Source organism: Amblyomma americanum, chromosome 7, assembly GCF_052857255.1.
Source record: "Amblyomma americanum isolate KBUSLIRL-KWMA chromosome 7, ASM5285725v1, whole genome shotgun sequence".
NCBI lineage: Eukaryota > Metazoa > Arthropoda > Arachnida > Ixodida > Ixodidae > Amblyomma > Amblyomma americanum.
Window position 1 is genome coordinate 92,756,656 of NC_135503.1, and position 24,090 is coordinate 92,780,745.

At 48.8% G+C, this 24,090-nt stretch overlaps 2 protein-coding genes across 6 annotated transcripts in view; one reads left to right on the forward strand and one right to left on the reverse strand.

Annotated features, from left to right (window-relative positions):
• LOC144099407 (uncharacterized) overlaps positions 1 to 19,106 on the reverse strand; it is a 40,634-nt gene extending 21,528 nt beyond the window's left edge. The window contains exons 1-2 of one of the 2 annotated variants that reach the window (XM_077632676.1): positions 18,953 to 19,106; positions 17,686 to 17,705 (exon numbers count right to left, since the gene is read on the reverse strand). In XM_077632676.1, the coding sequence (XP_077488802.1) occupies positions 17,686 to 17,705; positions 18,953 to 18,992 (60 nt within the window). In that variant the 5' untranslated portion in view covers positions 18,993 to 19,106. Of the gene's footprint in view, positions 1 to 1,501; positions 1,627 to 17,685; positions 17,706 to 18,952 lie in introns of those variants that run through there. The other variant, XM_077632678.1, reaches the window with a different exon arrangement.
• The window catches only part of Men (NADP-dependent malic enzyme), a 145,017-nt gene that overhangs the window by 51,342 nt on the left and 69,585 nt on the right, over positions 1 to 24,090 (forward strand). Inside the window, exon 1 of one of the 4 annotated variants that reach the window (XM_077632674.1) lies at positions 70 to 88. The exons of the other annotated variants lie outside the window; for them this stretch is intronic. The gene's annotated coding sequence lies outside the window, so the exon portion shown is untranslated. Of the gene's footprint in view, positions 1 to 69; positions 89 to 24,090 lie in introns of those variants that run through there. 4 annotated transcript variants of the gene reach the window in all.

The following is a 24,090-nucleotide window of genomic DNA, read 5'->3' on the forward strand; positions in this document are numbered from 1 at the left end:
GAATGTTTCGGTTTTGGCGTTGACCACCCCTTCCGCCAGTATTTCGTTCAGCCAAGGACTGCCCGACTGCAGAGGATACTATTGCACGGTATGCATTGACTGCGCTCTTTCAACGCACAGTTGTGCAACCGGATTTTACTTTGTTGCGATATGTTTTGTGGTGCGTTGATTACGCATACTCACTGCTGAGTTGTAGAACTGGGTTTAACTTTCCTGCAGGGTGCTTCGTGCGGAAGGTTCACGAGTGTTTATACTGTATAGATACGCGAATGAGCCGATGGGTGAGCAAGTTAGGTGGTTAATTACAGGTTGAAATACGAACCATTGTTTTTCGTATCGTTATTCGCATATGCAATGGGGGACTGGAGGACTAACTTGTACAGGTAAACAACAGAAGGAATGAAGAACAAGATTACCATCCCGTTAGGTCCTTAACCGATATGCCTAGCATCCTATATGGTTAGGCCGCAAAATTCCCAGCCGAGCTTCACAAACACTTGTTTGGTATCTTCGCATTTTTCATCTCTTTTAACATTTATTTGTTGTCGTTTTTTTTTTCATTTGTCAATTCTGCATCAGCACAGTGCGCTTCTGTATTGTCTTCTCTTCTCCGTTTATGCATTTATTAATTTTTAGTCACATGCTGGTTTCCTTTTTTTTTTCACTTGAATGGAATAAAATCTTAGTTGGTAGATTGCGCTTAACCTTTCGTGTTGTCGCCTGTAACTCTGTCTTTGTCAACGTAAGGAGCGCACGTCTTGCATATGATCATGTTCCAACTAGCCCAGTCACACGCACTTCTTAACTCTATATGAAGGACAACGCTTTTTTGCGCAGTAATTCTAAAAAGTTTATTGCGTAAAAGCTCGAGCCCGCTAGCGTAGGTTCAAGAGGGTGTAAATAGTTTCCTGTATTAGGCTTGTGTTGTGTGCGTTCAGTTTTGTGTGTTGTGTGTGCTCAGAAAGATCCGCCAGTCGTCTCTGAACGCGACTGCTGACCCCATCGACTACGTCGTATAATTCAGCAAAAAAAAAAAAATATTTTTGTGCTCATTGTCATGAGGAAACCACCGTGCGTGAAGAGAAATGTGATTTTAAAGTCTGTCAAATGTTTGAAGCTTTACCACACGTAACAGATAGCGAACTTGTCTAGTATCCTACATTGTAGGATGGCTGAAAAGTCGGACCTGAGCAAAAATATTTCAACCAATAAAAAGATGATTCTGAATTGTCGAGTGAAATAAACATTTTATATATACAAATGTTCCTTTTTTTTTCAAATTTCATGACAACATAAAGGACGGTGTCAGGATAATCCTCCGCTGATTCTGCTCATTTCGCAATGCGACCCTGAACTGAACATGGACTCAGTCATGTCAGGTGGACGCTGAAAGGTCTAAGGTCTTTTTGCCGCAGTATGATTCCCCTCAAGTCTATGGAATCAGTCTATGTAGCTGAGAATTGGCTCACACGCGGAATTAAATAAGATAAAAAAAGCATACCTGTGTTTCTGGAGTGAGGAAATTCCCTATGCTTGCAACAGTGTACGTCTCTAGCTGGGCCGCTTTTGTTTAAACTTGTCTTCCGCACGCGCGTGGTGTTCTTTTGTGCGCAGCCGCGCACGACATTGTCACACACACACACATCACACACGCACGCACACGTACTTAGATGACTTATCTCGTGCAAATAGTAATTTTATACCGGATGCGGGCAAGGTCGGCGCGTGCGATGGACGTGCTTCCCTGGTGTGGAAGTGTGCACTTCTGCACATATAGTGAGCATTGTCGGGGACCCTGCCGCACAATGCGTGTGGATTGTAAAGCTTAAGACAGCCCGGTATATTTTAGGGGAATTGCTTCTAGAGTTGAGTGCATTTCGAAACAAACAAAACCTGCTTTTAATGAGAGGCTGAGCGCTCTCATATTCGCGTCTACGGAGGCAAGTGCGCAGGTTGCCCAGATTATCGTTTCTGAAGCAGCATTTCGGCCAGGCCTTGGATCAGGAATTCGCCATGCAAGTGCCAACAGGTCCCAGTTGGTAGAGCGAGTGTGGTTAGTCGTCTAGCAGTAGTCGCGTAGATCATTATTATTACACCAAGCAAAAGACGCGGTCTTGTTTTTACGGGCAGATGCGTACAAGGTTTAGGCAGAATTAAATTTTTTCCAAAATAAAAATCCTCCTCCAATCTTGCCAATTTCTTCATGTCTGACGTCAGTTCACCCCCCCCCCCCCCCTTTTTTTTAAGCTTCCAAAGCTTCGAAGGGTGTATTAGGTCGCACGCGTCGCTCTGTCAGCTTCCGGCTGTTCCTGGGCTGATAAGGCGAAAAGGCAATTGTGCCCTGGTGCTTGGCTCGCCTCTCCACCGGGTCAAATATGATGTGGAACTAGACGAAGGTGGCTTTCTTTTATAGCAGCACGGTTGATCTCAGGCGCTTGTTACCTAAAAAATTCCCGCACTCAAGCGGATAAAGGCCCAGCGGCCTGGTATGAAAATCAAATCAGGAAAAAACAAAGGTAGAGTTCAGTTGTGTTGGTACCGCATCTATTATTTTTTATTATTTATTATTCTTTCTTTAATTCCTTGCTCTGCATTTTACTTTTTATTTATTTATTATTTATTATTCTTTCTTTCTTTCCTTGCTTTCCTTTTTACAAGAGTGCCATTTCGAGCTTTTTCGCGCACGAAGTAATAAACCGTGGCGGGATTTTGAGATAACTGCCCCGCAAAAGCACTCATTCGGCGAGCTTCGCGCGGCATTGCGCGTTTGTGAAGGAAAGGAAATGGAAATGGGAATAACGTAACGCCGGCCATTCTTGTCGCCAAGGTCACACGGAGAGCTCTCAGTATCTCCCGATTTGCTAGCGGGGCGACAATGCTAGAGATTCGGTCGTATTCCGCATAGCGCGACCTTGCTGTACATCTGCATGCACGATGGCCCCGCACGCGGAATTTCCCTTCTCCGTGTTCGAAAGGGAAATGGCGTGGTATGTTGCCGGTGGGCTTCCGCCAAAGCTTTCCGCTTCTGCCAAGAGTGGCGTATGAGCTGGGTAAGGGAATCTATACTTCGGACTCTGCCGTCGCAATAGTTGAAGCTCGGCTGTCCTAACGCATCGCTGTCGTTCTTGTTGCGCTTACCACCGTAGGCCAGCTTTCGTTGTCAAGGCTGAGCGGAAGTAGATTTGCGATGTGTTGCCTTCCCTATTTTTCGGACTTTGCCTTCGTTATCTATTTATTTTTATTTATTTCAGATACCCTCATGGGCCACAGGGCATTATTGAGGGGAGTGGTACACACATTTAAATAAATTTGTTACAAATACTTCGCCTATATTTGTTGTTTTTATGTAGCGGCATTTTTAGAACTCTTCATCGCCTGTGAGACGCATTTATTCCCTAAATTATAGCATAGAAGCCTGGACGCGGGTCGCCGTTACCCCCTTCCTTTATACTTCGGACGTCGCTAAGCTTTTTGCTGCGCACTGGGATGGAACTTCTTAGTGAAGGCTGTCGGTGTAGGTCGCGTGATGATACTTGGACGGTCTATGACGAAGGGGGCAAATGAGAGGCGCGGAAAGCCGACTGCAGGCGTTTTACAGTACTCGCCCTCAGCAGTCAATTCGGGCCTCGCTTTTTTGCGCATTCGGTAGGCAAAAGGCGAGACGTTTGGAACGTCGATGCCTCTCACTTATCCTGCCGCGTCTTGTAGAGTTCCTTGTGGAAAAGTCTGATGGTTTCATCTCATCCTCGGATCGGTGCTTGTCCTGTGTCATTTTCCTTGCTGATTCTCGCAGTTTTTTGAAACTTGTTGGAAATGCCCGCACATAGACACCGAGGTATTCTTCCTGCACGTCGACCGCAGTAATAACCATGAATTCTGCCTCACTACCCCCGCGAGCTAAGTGAGTCAACTGTCATGGTACTTGGCCCGATATTTTTTTAAGCGTGCCAAGCGGAACCTGAAATCGACACTGCCTGCAGGTCACGCTTTTCGAACCCCCCCCCCCCCCTAGTTATTAATTACCTCCATGTTTCGCGGCGTGTTTATGGCATTTAGTCGGATCCTACGGATGTGACTCTGATCATACCGGAGCTCTTTGACCATACCAGTTAAGAACCTTCCCTTCGAAACGCTGTTGTTCCCCATGGCTACTTTGCAGGGATTGACAGACGGTGGCGCCGCTGGAGGTCCCGCCTCGAATTTATTTATTTATTTATTTATTTATTTATTTATTTATTTATCACATACTGCGGACCAAATACGGTCCAAGCAGGAGAGGCACAGTACAAAACACTGAAGTACAAAACTTCGACCTTGAAAGAAGAAAAAGCATACATGACGATGAAACAAGTACTAAAAAAGAACGACCAACACTTATACAGCGCTAAATAGGCTAACAGCGCTGAGTAGTTCCCCTGAACGACGCAGGTGTCGCGAGAGTGGCCTAACCCGTCGAGCTCTGGCCCAGTCAGAACGCCAGGCTTTGATAGGCGGATTTTACGGGGAGCTTAGAAACTGGCATAACCGAAGAGCTCTGGCCTTCGGCAGGCTGAGAGACAGTACGTATGCAGCTTTTACAGGGCTCGATTGCAGGTTGGAGCACGCTGACTGAGAGACTGCGCGGTGGGGAAAAGCCGTGAATTACACGTTATGGGAGAAGCAACGGCGGCGCGTGGGCAGTCCCTGCTTGTGGGAGCCGACCGCGGGGAAATCCTGTTGACCCGAGGCGAAGGCCCCTCGGTGGCGTCGGGGGCGTTCGACCTGTCGTGCCACAAGGGGGGTCAAATGTCGAGAGAGGCACGTGCGCAGTTCCCTTGTCGCTTTCCATTTGGCTTGCCAATTTTCCCGGGGGCGCACGGGGCTTCCTTTACAAGAATTTCTTTAGGCAGTCTATAGTCTGTCCATGGACTTCTGTCTATAAAGCCTATAGACTCTATATGGAAACCCTTAGATAACAGTCTATAGGAAGCCTATAGAAAATCTATACATTTATAGTCGTAAACTTCTAGTAGAGTTTTGTCTATAGACAGTGTATACACTAGGAATAGGCAAAAAGAAATATCTATAAGAAGGCAGCAGAGTCCATAAGAAGACTGTCTATTGACCATTTTTGTATGAGTCCGCACCTTGAAGGGGCACCTAAGGCCCAGAGCTAAAAGGGAAGGCATAATAGTTGACGAGCTCAATCACTAAAAGCTCCGTCATCTTTGCCACTTGACCTGCGGCTATACGACTCACATGCTTACAGTGCGTCTCACAACGACTCCCTCAGCTTCAAATCCCGTTCCCTCTCTGTCTTTATCGATTACTTGGAGGCTGATTTAACTGGGCGCCGACATTAAAGTTTAACATATCGCCTGTTCTCTGCATGGAACGATACAAGTGCCAGTGTTAACAGCGAAACACAAAGCCGAATATAACAGAGCATTTTTCTGATCCTTTTCTACTCGGCGCTCTGGGTTTCGGTTTTCTCTAAAGACAGACGCTGTCGCAAGAGATAAAGCTATAACTCAGCCGTGGCCTTCGCTGCTTAGAAGAGGTGCGTTGCTCATCACTACGAGCCACTTTGTGCACCTGACAGGATTGTCACGTCACTCATACTGCTGTCCATTGCGCGTGGCTCGACAAACCGAAACAACGTTCTGAAATAGTACTGCTACAAGTGAATTAACGCGTGTTATTCAGGATATGTACGATGGTTTAGGCTGAATGATCGTGCTCTCAGCCTTTTAAATGAGTATAAATGTGATTTTTAATTTTGATGTATACCTTTAAGAAATTCTGCGCGCACAGCCGCTCACAAAGGCTACTGTGCTCAGTCGGGGTCCCTTGCAGTGACAACCCGGTAGACGAATCCTAAAAACACGGCATATCTAAAGAGTGTAGCGTATTTTCGCTTTCAAAGCTTTACCCGAGCGGTGAGGCACCATGCACTCTAAACAGAAAGGAGTAAAAAGGGTGTAAGCTGTGCTGAAGCGCACTCCCTTTTATGACAGGGAGTGCGCTAGAGGAGAGCTTACTCCCTTGATTACTTCCATATAGGCGTATTTCCGTTTAGAGTGAGGTGATGGGCTCCGGGTTAATCTTCAACTACCTGGCGATTTTTAACATGCACAGACATCGCACAGAACATGGGGGGGTCTTCAAATTTCGCCTCCATCGAAATGCGGTCACCATGGCCGGGATTCGATCTCACGACCTCGTGTTCGGCGAAGCGAATGTCAAAGCCAGCGGGGCACCGCAGTGGAAGAAATATGTAGAAATGCTCCCGGATGAAGCGGGGCGTCGTTCACATTGCGCTGTGTCGAAGGGAGTCGCCCGCAACTTCTTTCGTCGACGGGAAAACGGGTGGCGAATAAGGCAACGTGAGTGGACACGGTAGTAAAAAAAAAAGAGCGACTGAAAATAAACCGCTGTCCACGTCTACTGCACGTCACAAGTGACGCACTCCCGGTACGTTGACGCGTTTATGCAGGGCTGTTTCTACAGACACGCCTGTTTTTTTCCGCCCTGCATTCGTTGAGAGCTTCAGACGTCGTACGATCGACGTACATGCTACGGTTGGGTATCTACCTCTTTTTCCTTGAAGCATTCGAGCGCCTAATCTAGTGCCAAGCGGGCGCGGTAACTGCCCGTAATGAGTGCCTGTTATGTAAAGAATGGCTACGTTTCAGATGGATGGCTTGTTTTGCTGCTTTCGACGCCAACAAGAAAACTGGGTGAGAGACTGTGAAGGCGTTATCGAGCCTCCTGTCTCGCTTTATTATTTATTTTATTTAGATGTGATTTCAGGACATCTTCACACCTCCTTTTCGCGTAGCGGCTTCGCCTTCTGTGACAATGTAATTAATTCACGCTAAAATATATATGAAACATAACGTAATTAACACTTGGAAATGGAGAAAATGGGCTTCATTAAATCCTTCCTTTTGTTGCTTTGTGAAGGCCACTAAGCAAGTTAAAAGGCAAGAAACAGAATCAGTCTTGGCATCCGCCGTAACAACGCTGATATCTGTAGATCTGTGATTTATTCACAAATGAAAATTGGGTCACTGACCAAGTCGAAAGATGAAAAATTCGACTTGGTCAGTGACCCAATTTTCATTTGTGAATAAATCATGCTTCGCCCTGACCAGACGGTGTTCCGTCGAACCTTGGACTATCTGTAGATCTGTGTTCTTCACAACTTTCCTCACCCTCTGTTCGTTATTTCCCGACCTAATGGAACCGCACTAGGTTGCTGACGACTGGGGTTCGTCAATGAGCGCTTAGAGGCAGACTGAATAAAGGGACTCGAATGCTTTTTTCCTCCCTGTATCTCGTACTCAGTCCTGCGTCACGTTGAAGTGCGGTGACGAAGAGCATTCAAGCCACAGCGACCAACTAGCCTGTCTTTCTACAAGTAGTTTAACGAATTAAGAAAATACTAGCCAAATTGAGCCGATGGAGATTGTATTTTCGCTTTCGCGTTTGAAGATGAATCACGTAAATGTCTCGCCGTTGTTCAACGAAACACCCAATTGTGGGCTGCGAAGCGCGTACTTTATCAATCCTTTGTGGCCAATAATCATCTAAAATACGTCTGGCCTTACCAAACCTACAGTGACGAGCTCGTTGCTTCAGTACCAGCCGCAGCGGTGGGCTCCAAAAATTGGAGAGGAAACTTAGGCTCCGCCTTAATGGTATGACGCGATAGCTAATGGGGTATTGCCCATATATATGCAGAATTGGGCATTCTCTACTTAACATTCATAGATCCCTGGGAGTCGTCATACCCACCTGACTACTAGGTTGCTCCTCTCGTGATTTTTCGAGATTTTTCGCTGAGGGTCGAAGATGCCGGCTTTTCTGCGACATGAGGACCCTAACGCTATCGTGTTAAAACACCCTCCATTTGCTGATATATCAGCGCGCGCTAGATTATACTCCTGCCGATCGATATCAATTCGGAGCCCCGATTACACGATAGGCCTCAGTGCTCACAGTGTTCCTTTTACGCGTCCTGCAGTGGGCGGCACACGGTGAAGGTGTTTCAGTCCTGGCGGGCTCACGGCAGCCTCAATCGAAACTATACAGATTCAGCGTTTTGTCCTCCGCAACAACAAAGTACATGTATTGGACACCGTTCTTTTGTTTTGCTTGCTGTTGTCCTCAAATATCAAATGGCATACACACCCATTGGGGGGGGAGATTCGAGAAGACGCGTTTGGCTGACGTCATGGTGCCCTATCACAAGCAAGAGTTAGACAAACGAAAGTCAGACACAGTTTCAACGGCACAGATGAACAACTGTGCGAGCGCCTCGCAGAAATATATATCAACCAGGAACCGGGTAGACCTCTGCCCGAATATGGTGGCGAGGACAACCCGGAGCTGGATGCATCAATTACGGAAGAGGAGGTGCGTGCTTCTTTATGCAATTTAAAAACGAAGTCGGCACCCGGCTCAGATGGGATTCGTAACCAGGTACTTAAAAACCTTGATAATGCATCCTTCACGAACCTCACGGACTACATTGGGAAAGCATGGGAAACCGGAAAGATTCCCAACGCGTGGAAACAGGCAAATGTAGTATTTATACCAAAACCGGGGAAACCCGAGGTACTCAATAGTTTGCGACCAATCTCCCTTACATCCTGCGTGGGTAAGGTAATGGAGAATGTAATAATAATAATAATTGTTTTTTTAGGGGGGGGGGAAGGAAATGGCGCAGTATCTGTCTCATATATCTTTGGTTCTGCTAAACAGTCTTTCCAGGCACATGGAGGACAATAACAAATGGTCATAGGAGATAGTTGGCTTCAGGCCAGGGTTAAGCACTCAGGATATAATGCTAAGACTAGAGCAGGATATCCTCAAGAACCGTTCACATGAGTTGAAAGTTATCTTAGGCCTAGACCTAACTAAGGCATTTGATAATGTTCGTCATGAAGCTATACTTCGAGGCATACAGGAAGCAAACCTAGGCCCACGAACATACAACTACATAAGACTTCCTCACAGACAGGGAAGCGATACTGAAGTTTCAGTATGCAAAGTCAGCACCAATCAAAATAGGGGGGTCTGGCACGCCACAAGGGGCAGTACTATCCCCATTTCTTTTCAATATAGCAATGAGAGGGCTCCCACCCGTCCTCAACAAAATTAGCAACCTCAAATTCAGCTTGTACGCAGATGATACAAATCTTTAGATCAGCGAACCTGAAACTTTCGAGGCCAGAGATAAGCTACAACAAGCTGCGGACATCATTGTTGGATATTCCAAATAGAGAGGGCTAGCCTGTTCTCCTCAGAAATCAGAGATTCTAGTGTACACCGAAGGCATATAGAGACCTAAGCCGGACATAAACATCATAGTTGAGGGGCGCAGGGTTCCCAGAGTTGAGGAAATCACAATCCTTGGTTTCTTCATCAATTCCAAAGGCAATAACGCTAGCACAATAAAGAAACTAGAGCAGTATACAGATAAGATAGCAGCGTTAATCAGAAGGATAGCCACCAAAGGAAGGGGGTTGAAAGAGCGTAACTTGCTCAGGCTCACGCAGGCCTTCATCACAAGCAGGATCTGCTCCGCCACCCCCTACATGGAACTTAACAAAGGGGAGGTAGACAGCCTTAATATAATCATCAGGAAAAGTGTAAAAAGAGCCCTCAGTCCACCCGTAAATACCTCCACTGAAGAACTTGAAAAAATGGGGGTTCATAACACATGGGCGGAGCTTAAGGAAGCAGTTAGAATTTCACAGCTTGAGCGACTTAGCAAAACCCGGATAGGTAGGAAAATTATGGCATGGGTAGGGGTAGAGCCTGACAGCAAAACAGAAGGCAAGGTAGAGATACCTCTCGACGTCAGGTCCAAAATCAAAATTCCCCCCTTACCGAAAAACATGCACCCTGAGTTCAACAAAGATAGAAAACAACATAGGGCCAAGGCTATGGTAAAAACGTTCAGAGAGCTGCCTGCCGAGGAGGTAGCATACGTAGATGCCGCTGGGGGACCAGAGGCGGCTGCGGTTTCGGCCGTTGTAGACGGTCAGGGAAAACCCCTGATCACAGCCTTAGTCAGAACCCGAACACAGAAACTGCTGAAGAAGTGGCGGTGGCACTCGCCCTGGCAGGATCTAATGCAGGATACATTCTTTGCGACAGTAAGTCTGCTGTCAGAAATTTTAGTAAAAGCTTGGTCTCTTGGGAAGCCAAACGCATTCTGGACAGCATGCAAAAACACAGGTTCGGTGCACTATTCTGGGTACCAGAACATGAGGAAATAGCTGGTAACGAGGCCGCTCACCAGCTAGCCCGAGTAACCTACATCATGGCAGCAGCGGAGCAACCCATCTGCAATACTCTTAAGGATGCCCCAATCACATACAAGGAAATTACGGATAATTACAAATTAGAAAGAGTATACCCTCCTCCGGACGTATCCCTTAGTCACAAAGAGGCTTACATCTGGAGGAGGATCCAGGCAGGGGTATACATATCGCCAGTCAAAATTGCTAAAAACCCAGATGACGAAAAATGCATCGACTGTGGGGCAAGGGGTAGGCTAAACCACATTACTTGGAAATGTCTTAGCTCACCAGGGGCTAAACAAGGCTTAACTAGTTTTGAAGCCTGGGAGGCGCTTCTACGGAGCGAGGTCCCCAACGCGCAGCGCAAAGCAACCCGCATGGCGGCTGAGGCCGTGAAGCATCAGCTACACCGTCCTCAGCCGACGGCCTCTCCTCTTGATCGGGCTTAGGCTTCGGCCGAGCCTGAGAGGGGGGTAGGGAGACCACCATCTGCCGGAAATAAAGTCTCTGTGTTTTTCTGGACTTCTTACTGCACCTGTGGGGTCTACCGCCCCCTCCATCGCGGTGATGGATGTACAACACCCCGAGGATCTTCCCGGATCCCGTTCACCCGCGGACATCGGTTCGCGGAAGCGAGGAAATACGTCGAGTGGTAGCGAGGACACAGAGCTGTACTGCGCATCAGGTGACGAGTCCTCGGAAGACAGCTTTCGACTTGTCCAGTACCGCAAGGCCAAACGAAGAATTATCAACTCATCTTCGGCGTCCAGCTCGGACACTGTGAAAACAGCTCCTCAGCGATGACCTCACTCCATCCTGTTTGTGCCACAGAACGCTACCGACAACCTGCGCGTCCTCAACAGGCAAGCACTCTCCGTGTATCTAGAAAACACCGTGCCAAATGAGATCAAGGATGTTAGGATAAACACTAGGCGAAACATCCTGGCAATCGATGTGATGAACCCGAGCGCACTGACCATACTACAACATGTAACGCAGCTGGGAAACATCAACGTCCGATCCATCGTGCCAACGAATGGTGCCACAATAACAGGAGTCATATATGACATTGACAATGAAATATCTAATGCAGACCTACCAATTCTCATAAAACCAGCAAGTGAACACAACGTGATTGTGCATGTTGGTCGCCTCGGCAACTCGCGTTGTGTGAGGATAACCTTCAAAGGCCACTGCCTTCCACCCTATGTGAAGGTCGGCCACTTTCGCCACCAGGTTCGACCATTTATTCCAAGACCTATGTAATGCTTCAATTGACAGAAGATTGGACATGTGAAGGGTGTTTGCAGAAATTCGGCCGTGTGCCCTCGATGTGCCGAACCCCACTCAGAAGACAACTGCAGCGCAACCACGTTGCAGTGTCCTAACTGTCAAGGTGATCACTGCGCCTCTTCCAAAGACTGTCCCCAGATCAAGAAAGAGATCACCATTCTTAAACAAATGGTGAGAGACAACTCTACCCACAAAGAGGCCGCTGTGAAAGTACGGCGAAGACGACGTCACCGACGAAGGTCTTCACGGCGGAAAACATCAAGCTTTCAGGAAAAGTCACCTCGTCAAGCATCATCATCAGCGGACGTTTCCAGCACTCCGAACACCGATGTTGGAAGGGAGAAAACTGCCAGATCTCTTTCCACAAAGGAATGGCCGCCACTTCCGCGTACACGACCGCCAGAAGAGCCGCAGAAGCCGCCGCCCCCAGTACAGCAAGGTGCTGTATCCGAGGAGTCGCGGAATACCGATGAGCAAGTGATAGCACTTATTAGGCCTTTAATGAATGCCATTCGCGTGCTGCTAAGCAACATGCACACACCGTCTGCCAGAAGTGCGCTTCAAGTACTGGACGCTCTGAGTCCGGTGCTTGCAACCCTTGAGTAGATCATGGCTCCACAGCCTTGGTCTTTTAGGGAAGAGGTCCGACAAGCAGCTATTTTTCAGTGGAATGCCCGCGGACTCAAGGCGCGCCTTTCGGATTCCCGTCGCTTCGTGTACGCCAATATGTTTCCCATTATCGTCATTTGCGAGCCGAACTTATCGAACAAAATCAGGCTTTCTGGATATGAATCATTTATGTCGTCAGCTGTTTATGAAAACAGTAAGGCTTTGGTGTTTATTCGCCGTGACCTCACCTACACTCACCAGCCTGTACCACCTAATGGCAGTAATCAATATATATGCCTAAACGTAAGGAAAAAGAATCTGGCCTTTACTTTTGTAGGCGCCTACCTATCTCCGTCAACTCGATTTGATTACAAAAAACTACAAGACATCCTTTCCTCAACTTCCAATCCCTGGGTCATCATTGGAGATTTCAACGCCCGTCATACACTCTGGGGAAGTCGGATCATCAACGCCAGAGGCAGAGCTTTGGTATCTTTCGCCTCCTGTAGTGAACTTTGGCTGCTGAATGATGGAAGTCCTACGTTCTTACGTGGCTCCACGTACAGCAGCTGTCTTGACTTGGCTTTCGTCTCACGAAGCCTAGTCAGACGTGCAGGGTGGTTTGCGGACATAGAGACGCACGGAAGCGACCATATCCCCACGTACATCAAGATCAAAGGATTGATCGCTTCCAAAACACGGGATACGATCCAAAGAGTGGACTGGCCTAAATTTCAGTCTATTATGGAAGCACACTGCGACGCCAATTCATCTTTCGACTTGGAAAAGGCAATCAAGAACGTGGTGCAAGACACTATGTGTACTCTAACATGCTCCTCGAAACTTAATGATTTTGATGTGGAACTAGAACGACTACGAGAAATCCGACGACGTGGTGAACGAAGGTACCGACGTACGAAAACAATGGACGATCTACGGACCGCCAGGCGCACGCAAAAGAAGATACAGCGCCGGTTAGACAAGCTCGAATCGCAACGTTGGGCTGCCTTCTGTGAGTCGCTAGATCCACGCAAGCCTTTATCGCAACTATGGAGAACGGTGCGCGGGCTGCGGACACTTCCCGTACAGCGATTCCCATTCAAGGCGCTTGCCCTCTCTCAAAAGAGATCGGAGATTGACGTGGCAGAGGGTTTCTGCGCCAGATTATCCGGCCAACTCACAGCTACCAACATTCCATCGCCTTCGAGCAGCTACCCGCCACCACGTGATTTCCGGTTTGATCTACCATTCTCGATCCACGAACTTAAGGCAGCATTAGCTTTGTGTAGCCGCACATCAGCGCCAGGACCTGACGGAATTTCCTACCGAGCTCTGTGTCACCTGGGGGAGCGAGCGAGAGGAGTTCTTCTTGAGGTGTACAATGAATCTTGGAGAAATGGCACGCTACCAACAACCTGGAAGGCAAGTCGCCTTGTTCCTCTGCTGAAGCCTGGCAAGTCGCCGTTGGAGCTCTCATCATATCGCCCGATCGCTTTGGCGAGCTGTGTGGGCAAAGTAATGAAGAGGATGGTTCTAGGACGCCTGGAGTGGTACTTGGAGTACCACAATACCTGCCCAGATGCCATGGCGGGCTTCCGACGCGGTCGATCATCGATCGATAACGTCGTCGACCTGGTGACCTACATTCAACATGAGAAAAGCCGTAAGCGTCTCTGCGCATCCTTATTCCTCGACGTTAAAGGGGCGTATGACAACGTTACGCATGAAGCCATCCTCTCTGCTCTCGCAGAGGTAGGAGTGGGTGGTCGGATGTTTCAATGGATACGGAGCTATCTATCCATGCGATCCTTCTTTGTAAGCACTGAGGAAGGCCATACTTCTCTTCACTATAGCTACCGCGGCGCCCCCAGGGCGGTGTACTTAGCCCCGTGTTATTTAATCTAACACTAATTGCTCTCCTTCAGCACGTGCCAACCACAGTCAGGCTATCAATGTACGCGGATGACATCTGCATATGGACATCTGCAGTAACACGCCTACAGTTGCGAGCGAGAATTCAGAGAGCCGCCACACAAACTTATCTACCTCCGTAATCGAGGAAATTTCCTCCGAGAAATGCGCACTAGTGCCATTTACGCGCAAACCCATGGCAAACTACAGTGTAATGATAAATGGCCAAATAATACGATGGGTCCGATCGTACAAGTTTCTAGGTGTCATAATCGACAGGGAATTGTCATGGAGCCCACACATATCATACGTGAAAAAACGGTTGACAGGCATCTCCCACCTGTTCAAGTTTTTCGCTGGCAAGACCCGGGGAATGTCGCCTAGTGCCATGTTACAACTGTACAGGGTGCTTTTTCTAGGATTTCTGCGATACAGCTTGCCAGCAATAATCAACACAGGCAAAACGAATCTACGCACAATACAAAGTCTCCAGGATCAAGTGCTCCGGATCTGTCTAGTCCTGCCTCAGAGTGCTTCAACAGTGGCTACGATAGCAATCGCTAGAGACCACCTGGTCAAGACCCACATTGAAATTGAAGTACTCAGGACCCATATAAGGCATCTAGCCAGGAATCCTCGTCACCATTTAGCCTCTCTACCAGCGGACAGGCCACACACCTCTTTCAGCCAAACGATAACTGCATATGAAGAATCATTGCCAGCTTGTTTCACTCCGGCTGCGAGACCTTCAATCCCTCCATGGTGCCTCGCTCAGCCAAAAATCAACCTCGCAATACCTGGTATCTCGAAAAAAGCTGATCTGTCATCACCAGCCCTTAGACAGCTCACTCTACTACATTTGTACGAGAACTACCGTGACTCAACGCATATTTACACTGATGGATCTGTCCTTCCAAGCAGCTCCGCGGCGGCAATCGTCATTCCAGCGAAAGCTACAACAATCAAATTTAAGACGACCCACGCGACAACATCGACGGCAGCAGAGCTCGCAGCGCTCTTAACTGCCCTTCATCACATTGGTGATGAACCGCCACACAAATGGACAATATTCTGCGACTCGAGGCCGGCACTGCAGTCTCTGTCACCTCTACGACGCGGACCGCACGAACAACTAATCTTCCATATTGCAGAGACGTTACACCATATAAGTGATGCCGGCCATGAAATAACGTTCCAGTGGCTTCCAAGTCACTGCGGGATTATCGGCAATGAACGGGCGGATCACGCTGCCCGCTCAGCCCATACTGAGGAGCGCCACGTCCCAATCCCTCTTTCTAGAACTGACGCGGCACGGAAGCTCCGCCTACTTGCTCGGCAGTGCACCGAATCGCAATGGAATGAGCCACATTTAAGAAATACGCGACTGTACTCACTTGATCCAACATTAAGTCTTCGAGCGCCATCACAGCTTCGCCGTAGAGACGCCATGCTTTTATATCGACTTTGGTTGGGTGTTGCCTTTACTAAAGCCTATGCCTTCCGCATAGGGATTATCGACACCCCAACCTGTGACCACCGCGGCCATGAAGAATCAATTGGCCATATATTGTGCTCCTGCCGGCAGTACAGTCCACAGAGGGCATGCCTTAGCCACGAACTTGACCAACTGGACGACCAACCGCTATCCGAAAAAAAGAATTCTACAACATAGAAAGGACCTACCGTCGCAGAAGAAGGCCGTGCAAGCGCTTTTGCTCTTCTTGCAATCTACCGGCCTGTGTGAAAGACTTTAACTGGAACGCCTTGTGTGTGTGTGTCTCCATGTGTGCGCTTTCCTTTTTTTTGCGTTTTCCTCTCTGTCATCTTTCTAACCCCTATCCCCCATCCCCAGTGTAGGGTAGCAAACCGGAGACTCACATCTGGTTAACCTCCCTGCGTTTCCTTCATTCTCTCTCTCTCTCTTTCTTAACTGAACTGATCTTAGAAAACGTTTAAAAGGAGGAGAGTGAGTTATTAAATTCAGTGACGATTTAATTCTTTGAGATGGATCGCTCGCTCACTCTCATCAGCGTCTTCTTTGTCGGCCTGTTACATGCTCCGCTTCCTTATATTGTACCAGCTGAGATGAAACGGAACAGTACTCCCTGTAATCGCGATATCAATTGTCCCAATTGAAGTACTTGGGCAGTGTAATGTGTTTAGGGTTCCTTTTCAGCTTGCTGGTCTTGGTCATCGTGGAATGGCCCAGTGACTGCGAGCCTTGTATTCTCTTTCGTACGAACACCATGTCTCCAGGCTGGTTAATAGGGATGGCACTTGGCATGTCGGCTGTCAAAACCTTTGTTCACTGCCAATCGGTAACAATGTTTCTCTTCCGCTCACCTCTCGTTTCCTTCTCGTGTACCTTATCCTGGCAGCTGTCGGTTGATGCCGGCTGGGAGCCTCGGGCTTTCTCCGTTGGCTGCAAAGTGCAGCCGTGTATGTGGATCCTCTTGTGGTGGGCTCACGCCTCCTCTTGTGGTGGGCTCACGCCTCCTCGTCAGTGCTCTCCACCTGCGCACTCTTCGGAGCCGTTGTTTCGTCCACTGCCTCGTCACCAGTGTTCCTCTTCCAACCCTATAGCTGTCAATCATCACTCGCCGCTGTGGCTCAATGGCTGCGGCGGTCGGTTCCTGACTCCAACGTCGCGGTGTCGATTCCCGGCCACGGCGGCCTCATTTCGATGGAGGCTAAGTGCAAAGGCCCCCGTGTGCTGTGGGATTTCAGTGCGTCTTAGAGAACCTCATGTGGTGTAAATTAATCCATAGTCTTCCACTACGGTGCCCCTCTTAAGACCACGGGCCACTTGGGCGCATTAAACCGTTCATCTTCTTCTTCTTCACCCCAGGTATATGGCACATACCCACGCGGGGGGATTGGCCAAGGTGTAGTTGAATAAACAAAGAAGTTTCCATGGAAGATGATGACAAAAATGTAGCACCAATCGTGAATTTTGAAAAATCAACGAATAAAAACAAGAGAACACTATTGACAGTTAAATAACAGACAGCATTTTGGTGAAAAAGAAGAGCTCGTAGAACTTTAAAAGAATTAGCACATCAATCTACCAGTTGCAATTATGAAATCGTGGAGAAACCCACAAATAGAACCCAATGCAAATCCCTTGGCGTTCGCACCAAACGATAATAATACTGGCAAAGATAAAGGGAGCCCTAACCTGGAGAGAGGGACCTCCAGGTAAATCTTTCTCTGAAGTGCGAACTTTGCGAAGTAGAGGAGAAAATGGTTAAAGATTCAACTTTCCCACATGCGTCACATAGGTTCGTCGGTGTCAACCCACACCTGCATAGATATAAATTCAAACTTGGAATCCTGCACCGCAACCGCGTCATTGTTACCTCACACAGCCTGGATTTACACGAACGGACGTTCCAATTATATGCTAAATGCTGATAGTCAGTGGTATTTAGTAAGGGATCTCGTAACCTGGCTGATATATGTAGGAACCGCTGAAACCTGGAAATCGCCAGCAGGCTGAAATTCGGGACGGGATGTGTCACTGACCCGTCAAAAGCCTACCTTGCTAAGTAATCAGCCACCTCATTTGAATGAATACCTGCATGGCCAGGGATCCCTGGCCATGCAGGTATTCATTCAAATGAGGTGGCTGATTACTTAGCAAGGTAGGCTTTTGACGGGTCAGTGACACATCCCGTCCCGAATTTCAGCCTGCTGGCGATTTCCAGGTTTCAGCGGGATCCCTGGCCATGCAGGTATTCATTCAAATGAGGTGGCTGATTACTTAGCATGGTAGGCTTTTGACGGGTCAGTGACACATCCCGTCCCGAATTTCAGCCTGCTGGCGATTTCCAGGTTTCAGCGGTTTCTACATATATCAGCCAGGTTACGAGATCCCTTACTAAATACCACTGACTATCAGCATTTCCCAGACAAAACGGGCCACCTTCAAAGTGCATGGGACAAAAAATCGCAGGATACGACTCAAAAAATCTTCTTGTGAAGTGTCAAGGGAGACTAACACTGACAAACAATCAGCGAGAATAATACCATGAGACACATGGCATGGAATTTTGTGAAGGGCCATTCCAAGAGCCAAAAATTCCGCAAAGAATATAGGAATATAATCTGGGATGCGGACGGAATAGCTCCATGCCAAATCCTGCGAAAAGATGCCAACTGCAGCTTTTTGGCAGTTGACGGAGGCATCGGTAGCAAGCACCGTATGATGGGGGTATTTCTCTATGTGATCCGAGAGAATACCGTTTAAAATGTTTGCTGGCATGTGTTTCGCATGAGATGGGAAGATGTGGTCGAAATGGAATTCCACTGCTGCCGGCGTGTCATCAATCTTCATCACTCTTCTTCATCAAGAGCGTCTTCGCTGTCAGCTCTGCATAAGAATATACACCCGCCGCGGTGGCTCAGTGGTTAGGGCGCTCGGCTACTGATCCGGAGTTTCCGGGTTCGATCCCGACCAAGGCGGCTGCGTTTTTATGGAGGCAAAGCGCTAAGGCGCCTGTGTGCTGTGCGATGTCAGTGCACGTTAAATATCCCCAGGTGGTCTAAATTATTCCGGAGCCCTCCACTACGGCATCGCTTTGTTCCTTTCTTCTTTCACTCCCTGGTTTATCCCTTCCCTTACGGCGCGGTTCAGGTGTCCAACGATATATGAGACAGATACTGCGCCATTTCCTTTACCCCAAAACCAATTATATATATAAGAATATACACATTCCAGAATCCGAAGAAGAGCCAGGCTCTGTCGATTGCACTCTCTTGCACCTACAGTTGAAAAGTGAACTAGCGGGGAAATATTTGCGCATCGCGCAAAGGCAGCGGCTGCGAAACCGCGCCGTCAATTCGGTCCAGCCTCTCTTTCCTGGCGTCCTTCCTGCCGGGCATTGTACGCGGTGTGCAACCTTCCTTTTATGGGCGCTGCCGCGAGTGTTGCAGTTGTGGGCGCGTCTTGTCTTCGCGGCGTCGCCCCTCACTTGCGCCGTTCGCCTCTAGAGGAACTTCGACTTCCGTTCGACGGATGCGTTCTCTGCTGACGCTCGCTTCCGCTTCATTGGTCGCCGTGTTGTGGGGCAGCCAAGTGCGCAGCTACTGCGCCCTCAGCGTGGCCAGACGCTCGCTACACGTGCCCGACTCCCGCTGCGCACGCCTCTTTCACGCATCGAAGCATACGATGCATATATATGGGATCCATGTCTGTATCGTGAGAGGGATATGAATGGCGAGATGGCCCCGGGCCATAGACCGCTGCTAAGTTCAAGGTTTGTTATGTGTGGCATACCCTGCACTACGCATCCTTGCACTGACAGCGCCGCGATGATGTCTTGGCTAGTAGCCAGAGCTCGTAACGGCTAAGGCTGTAAAATGTGCAAAGAAATTGTGCGCGACTTTTGGTCGTACTGCTGGCCCCGTTCTATCTCTCCAGAAGAAGGGGAAGCGGCTTTCTTCCAGACTAAATGGGCAGTGTGCTCAGCGGCTCACGAAGTCTACCACGTTACTCGTTGACGCGATGTCCTAGGTTGTGCCGCTTGTTTGGTGGTGCACTCGGATGAAACAGCGCCTCCTCCAGACTATACACGAGATGCTGAACGAGGAATTCCAAATGTAACTAAGAACAAAATATAACAAAAATCGCTGTGAGAAGTCTGCCGCGATCGCCCGAGACTGCTGGTCTGGGAGTATTAGAGATAATTCTTGGTTATTCATGTCCAGCTTCATGACCTCAAAAAAAAAATTCCCTTGCCACCACTCGCACTTTGTGAAAAGTACTTCCCCCCCCCCATCACTGTCAGTGGTTTAAGCGTCCTAATTACTTTTTTATACTGCCGCTACACTATGTTGACATTAGAGAGTAATAAGCGTATTAATACAAGTCTTGAATAGGAAGTCCTCAACGTGCCGCCGTGCCCCATGCCAAGCGTCGTGTTAAGGAGTTTTTGTACAAGTACAGCAGGCATTCACTTAAGCGCAAATGTTGCAAAGAAGATAACTCTAAGGTAAAGTGTACAACAGCTGCAGTGACTTTTTGTGGAATCGAGCGCAGGCGGAACATCTCAGCATTGGAACTAATGCAGTGCTCTACAGGTGGAAAGTTTAACCACGCTTCCCGAGTGGCCGTGTACACGTCGTCCCTCGTCATTTCTTACAACAGGGGCTTCACGCGTGTGATTTTGGTAAAGCGATGCCCATCTGATTGGGCAGCCGAGGCTTCTGCGTAACGCGGAGCTTTGCTCAGTTTATTCAGTCGTTAATCTCTATCTTCCGGTCGTGCACGGCTGACTGTCTACTCCGACCTTAACAACAGAAGGCAGCCGCACCATTGCCGACCGTGCGGTAAATAGAAGCGATCTCCGTGAGCCTAAAAGATACGCAGATTCGCGGAACAAGAAGCGCGGCTCACAGCTGAAAGAAGCGCGGCTGAGCATCCTGTGTCGCCGATGCACCCGCCGCGGAGGCTCAGTGGTTAGGGCGCTCGACTACTGACCCGGAGTTCCCAGGGAAGGGATGAAGGAGGGGATGAGAGAACAAAGGAAGAAAACGGTGCCGTAGTGGAGGGCTCCGGAATAATTTAGACCACCTGGGGATCTTTAACGTGCACTGAAATCGCGCAGAACACGGGCACCTTAGCGTTTCGCCCCCATCGAAACGCGGCCGCCGTGGTCGGGTTCGAACCAGGGAACTCCGGATCAGTAGTCGAGCGCCCGAACCACTGATCCACCGCGGCGGGTTGTACAACCCATCTGAAATCGCTTTTGAAGATGTGAAATGCGCAGTGACTGTCTTGTCGGTCGACACGTCAACCGCAACGTGAAGGAAGTGAGGAAGTTGGGAGTGAAAGAAGGAGGTGCCGTGGTGGACTGCGGTTCTTTAACTTGCTCTGACATCCCAGTCACACCACAGGGAAAAACGCCCGTGTGCTGTGCCATGGAAGTACCACACCATACCATACCGTACCATACAACACCATACCATACCAAACAGTACCATATATATCTTACCATACCGTACCATACCACACCATATGATACCGTACCATACCACGCCATACCAAACCATACCAAAATCATACAAAAACCATACCACACGACACCATACCATACCATACCAAACTACCATACATATCTTACCGTACCATACCACACCATACCATACCCATACCATATCATTCCATACCATAGCATACCATTCGATGAAGGCGAAATTCTTGAGGCCCGTGTACTGTGCGATGTCAGTGCACGTTAAAGAACCCCAGGTGGTCGAAATTTCCGGAGCCCTTCAATACGGCGTCCCTCATAGCCTGAGCCGCTTTGGGACGTTAAACCCCCATAAACCATGCCATACCATACCGCTTTTTACTTTGTAGTGCTCTTGCTGGAAATGTTTCCACTAACCTGTCTTGCATGGTACTATCCGCACCAGCCTTGTCCGCACAGAGCGGGCTTTCATATCTACGATTTAAAATAAGCTACGTCTTAATACGGGAAGCAAAATCTTCCACAGAAATGTCTCCCACTTGCGTTGGTTACAGAATTTCGAGCGCTGCTCCGTTCTTCCTTCTTATTCAGCGAAGAGGCCACTTTCACGAAATCTGGCCCGTCGTGGCTCGCTGCATCGGGGCTTCTACGATCTGTAGGGGTGGCTCTTCCGCTCTACATGGCTGCTTTGCACTGCGTGGCCGTGTCGTGCTGTGTGCAGAGACTCCGTCGCCAGACGGTAGGAAAAAAAAAAAAATCCCTTCGGCGCCGTTACTCAGCGGGGTTTCTTCCGCTTCCACACGGCTGCAGTGACGCCGAGTGCCCGCGTGTAGTAGTAGTAAATGGTGACGCCCACGAAAGGCTGCATATAGAAATTCGCTTCGAGCAGCATTGTGCGCTGCCGCTGACGTGTGCTGGGACCATGCATGAAGAGGCGAAGCGTTGACGTGGGTGCTGAAACGGATCGTCTGCTCGACGATGCTAGGTTTCTGGTCGTATTTAAAGGTACTAATAGTACAGATTCAGGTTGATCAGTATAGATAGGCTATACTTAGTAGCATAGAGGCTGCTTTCACAGAAAGCAGGTATCGCCGCCACAGGCGATTTTTACAAACAAATTTCGATGACGCCCACGGCGGAGATCTCTGAGGCTAGGCTGCACCTCCGCTCACTTGCAGATGATGATCACGGAGTTATTTTCGGCACTGACGTCACTAGTTTGTACCGAGTGGCGGGAAAAGAATTGTTCCGTGTTAAACGCTATTTTGTTAGCAATAGAGGCGTCTTCTGCTACCGAACAAAAATCTGCATAGCCAGAAAGAGCTAAACAACAGATGTTTACAGATATTTAGTAAGGATAAAAGTTGTATCGAGTTGTGTCAGTGTCCCTTAAAGCGCTCGGTGACTTCATGAACTGCTTTTATAACTGCTGGTCCACCGCGCCGTGCGCTGCCTAGGCCGAACTTGACGCCATGTCGGAGGGGGATGATAAACTTCAATAATTAACAAAGATAAAAACCTTCCCGCGAAGGCTTCTCACTTCACGAGCCCTCTGGCCTTCCCCTACAGCCTAGCCCGGTCTGTCACCGGTCTGTTTACCGGCTCGTGTAGTCCGAAGTGCAGGCTCCCTGGTGGTTGGGATGTGTGTGCGAATGGGCGGTACACAGATGCGATCTGGGCAATCCGAGATGCAGTGATAGACTGGGGGTGGGGGTGGGGGGGGGGGGGGGCGGCTGGGTGGTACAGTAGGAAAGGTTGAGGTTGAATTCGTTGACGTCACGTCAGAGTCCTGCGGAACTCCAGAGCGTCTCCAACCACTCCAACACGACCGCTATTCGCAAATTTGACCTTCTCGTGCCATAGCGAAGGTTAAGAAAGGAGAACAGAAAATGCCGGAGCGAATATGCGTGTTGTTTCGTTCAGCTTCGCTTCGTTTTTCAGCGCGACAGTGCGATGCGTTCTTCGCTTTGTTGCTTGACGCATTCTCCACTCACGCGTGGCGAAGACCGCATGCGTGCGTTCGCCGCTTGAGAAGTGGTCACGATCGAGTCGCTTTTCGCACCACTGGTGGGCTTCGTGGTTATACAAAGTGTCACCGTGAGCATTACGTGGGACACTCCGCTCTGGAAGCCTATCCGACGCTTCGGTTTTCTTTTTGACCTGCTTCGGGGGTCTCGGTGTAAAGAAGCGCTCACATTCCTGCCCCTGCCAAGTGCACGGCTGCGCACGTGGCATGCTTTTTAAATCGACCAATTTCCGCTGAACATTGAAAGCGGTCAGACCTTGGAGCTGCGCCTGCTGGAAGCGTATGGAACGTTATAAAACTCTCTTGGACTTCTCTAAATTCCTCTCGTTTTTGTTCTTCCGCTTTTTGTGCGGTTTGCTTGTTACGTAAGCTTATTTTTTGGTTTCGGCGCCCTCACGTGTTTGTCCCTTTGGCGATTGTTGGCGATGGCCCTTTGGAAATTTGATTCCGCTTTGGCTTGCGTCAGAGGAGCTCTCCCTCGGGGACTGTATTCGTTTTCATGACTGCGTTTTTCCCGTGCTGCATGCGTCCCGCTTCTCCCCGCCACGTGACCTCGGCTGACTTCAGCAAGTCTGTGCCTGCAATTGTCGTCCTGTGAAGCGCAAAGCCTAGGTGTTGCGTCATCCGGTGCCTTCTCTGTATTGAGATCGAAAATCAGATTTCCGTCACAACGGACAGAAAATAATTCGTATTGACCAACACAATTCTTTGCTAGACAGGTCGCTGCGGTAGGCATCGCTTGACCAACACTATTGATTCCAGTAGCTTGCTTCTGTGAGCTTTCACGTAACGGTTGTCAGTTTTGCAAGCTGACCTAATTGCCGTGTTCGATTGTGTGTTCGATTTGGACGTTTAAGTGCGAACAGGTGCTTGTTCTCTTGCTCGACGATCGCTCTATCTGTTTGAATATATCTCAACAATGTCCACGCCGGAAAAAGGATAAATAAAACGACAGGCGGTTTTGCACAAAACCCGATGGGCTATA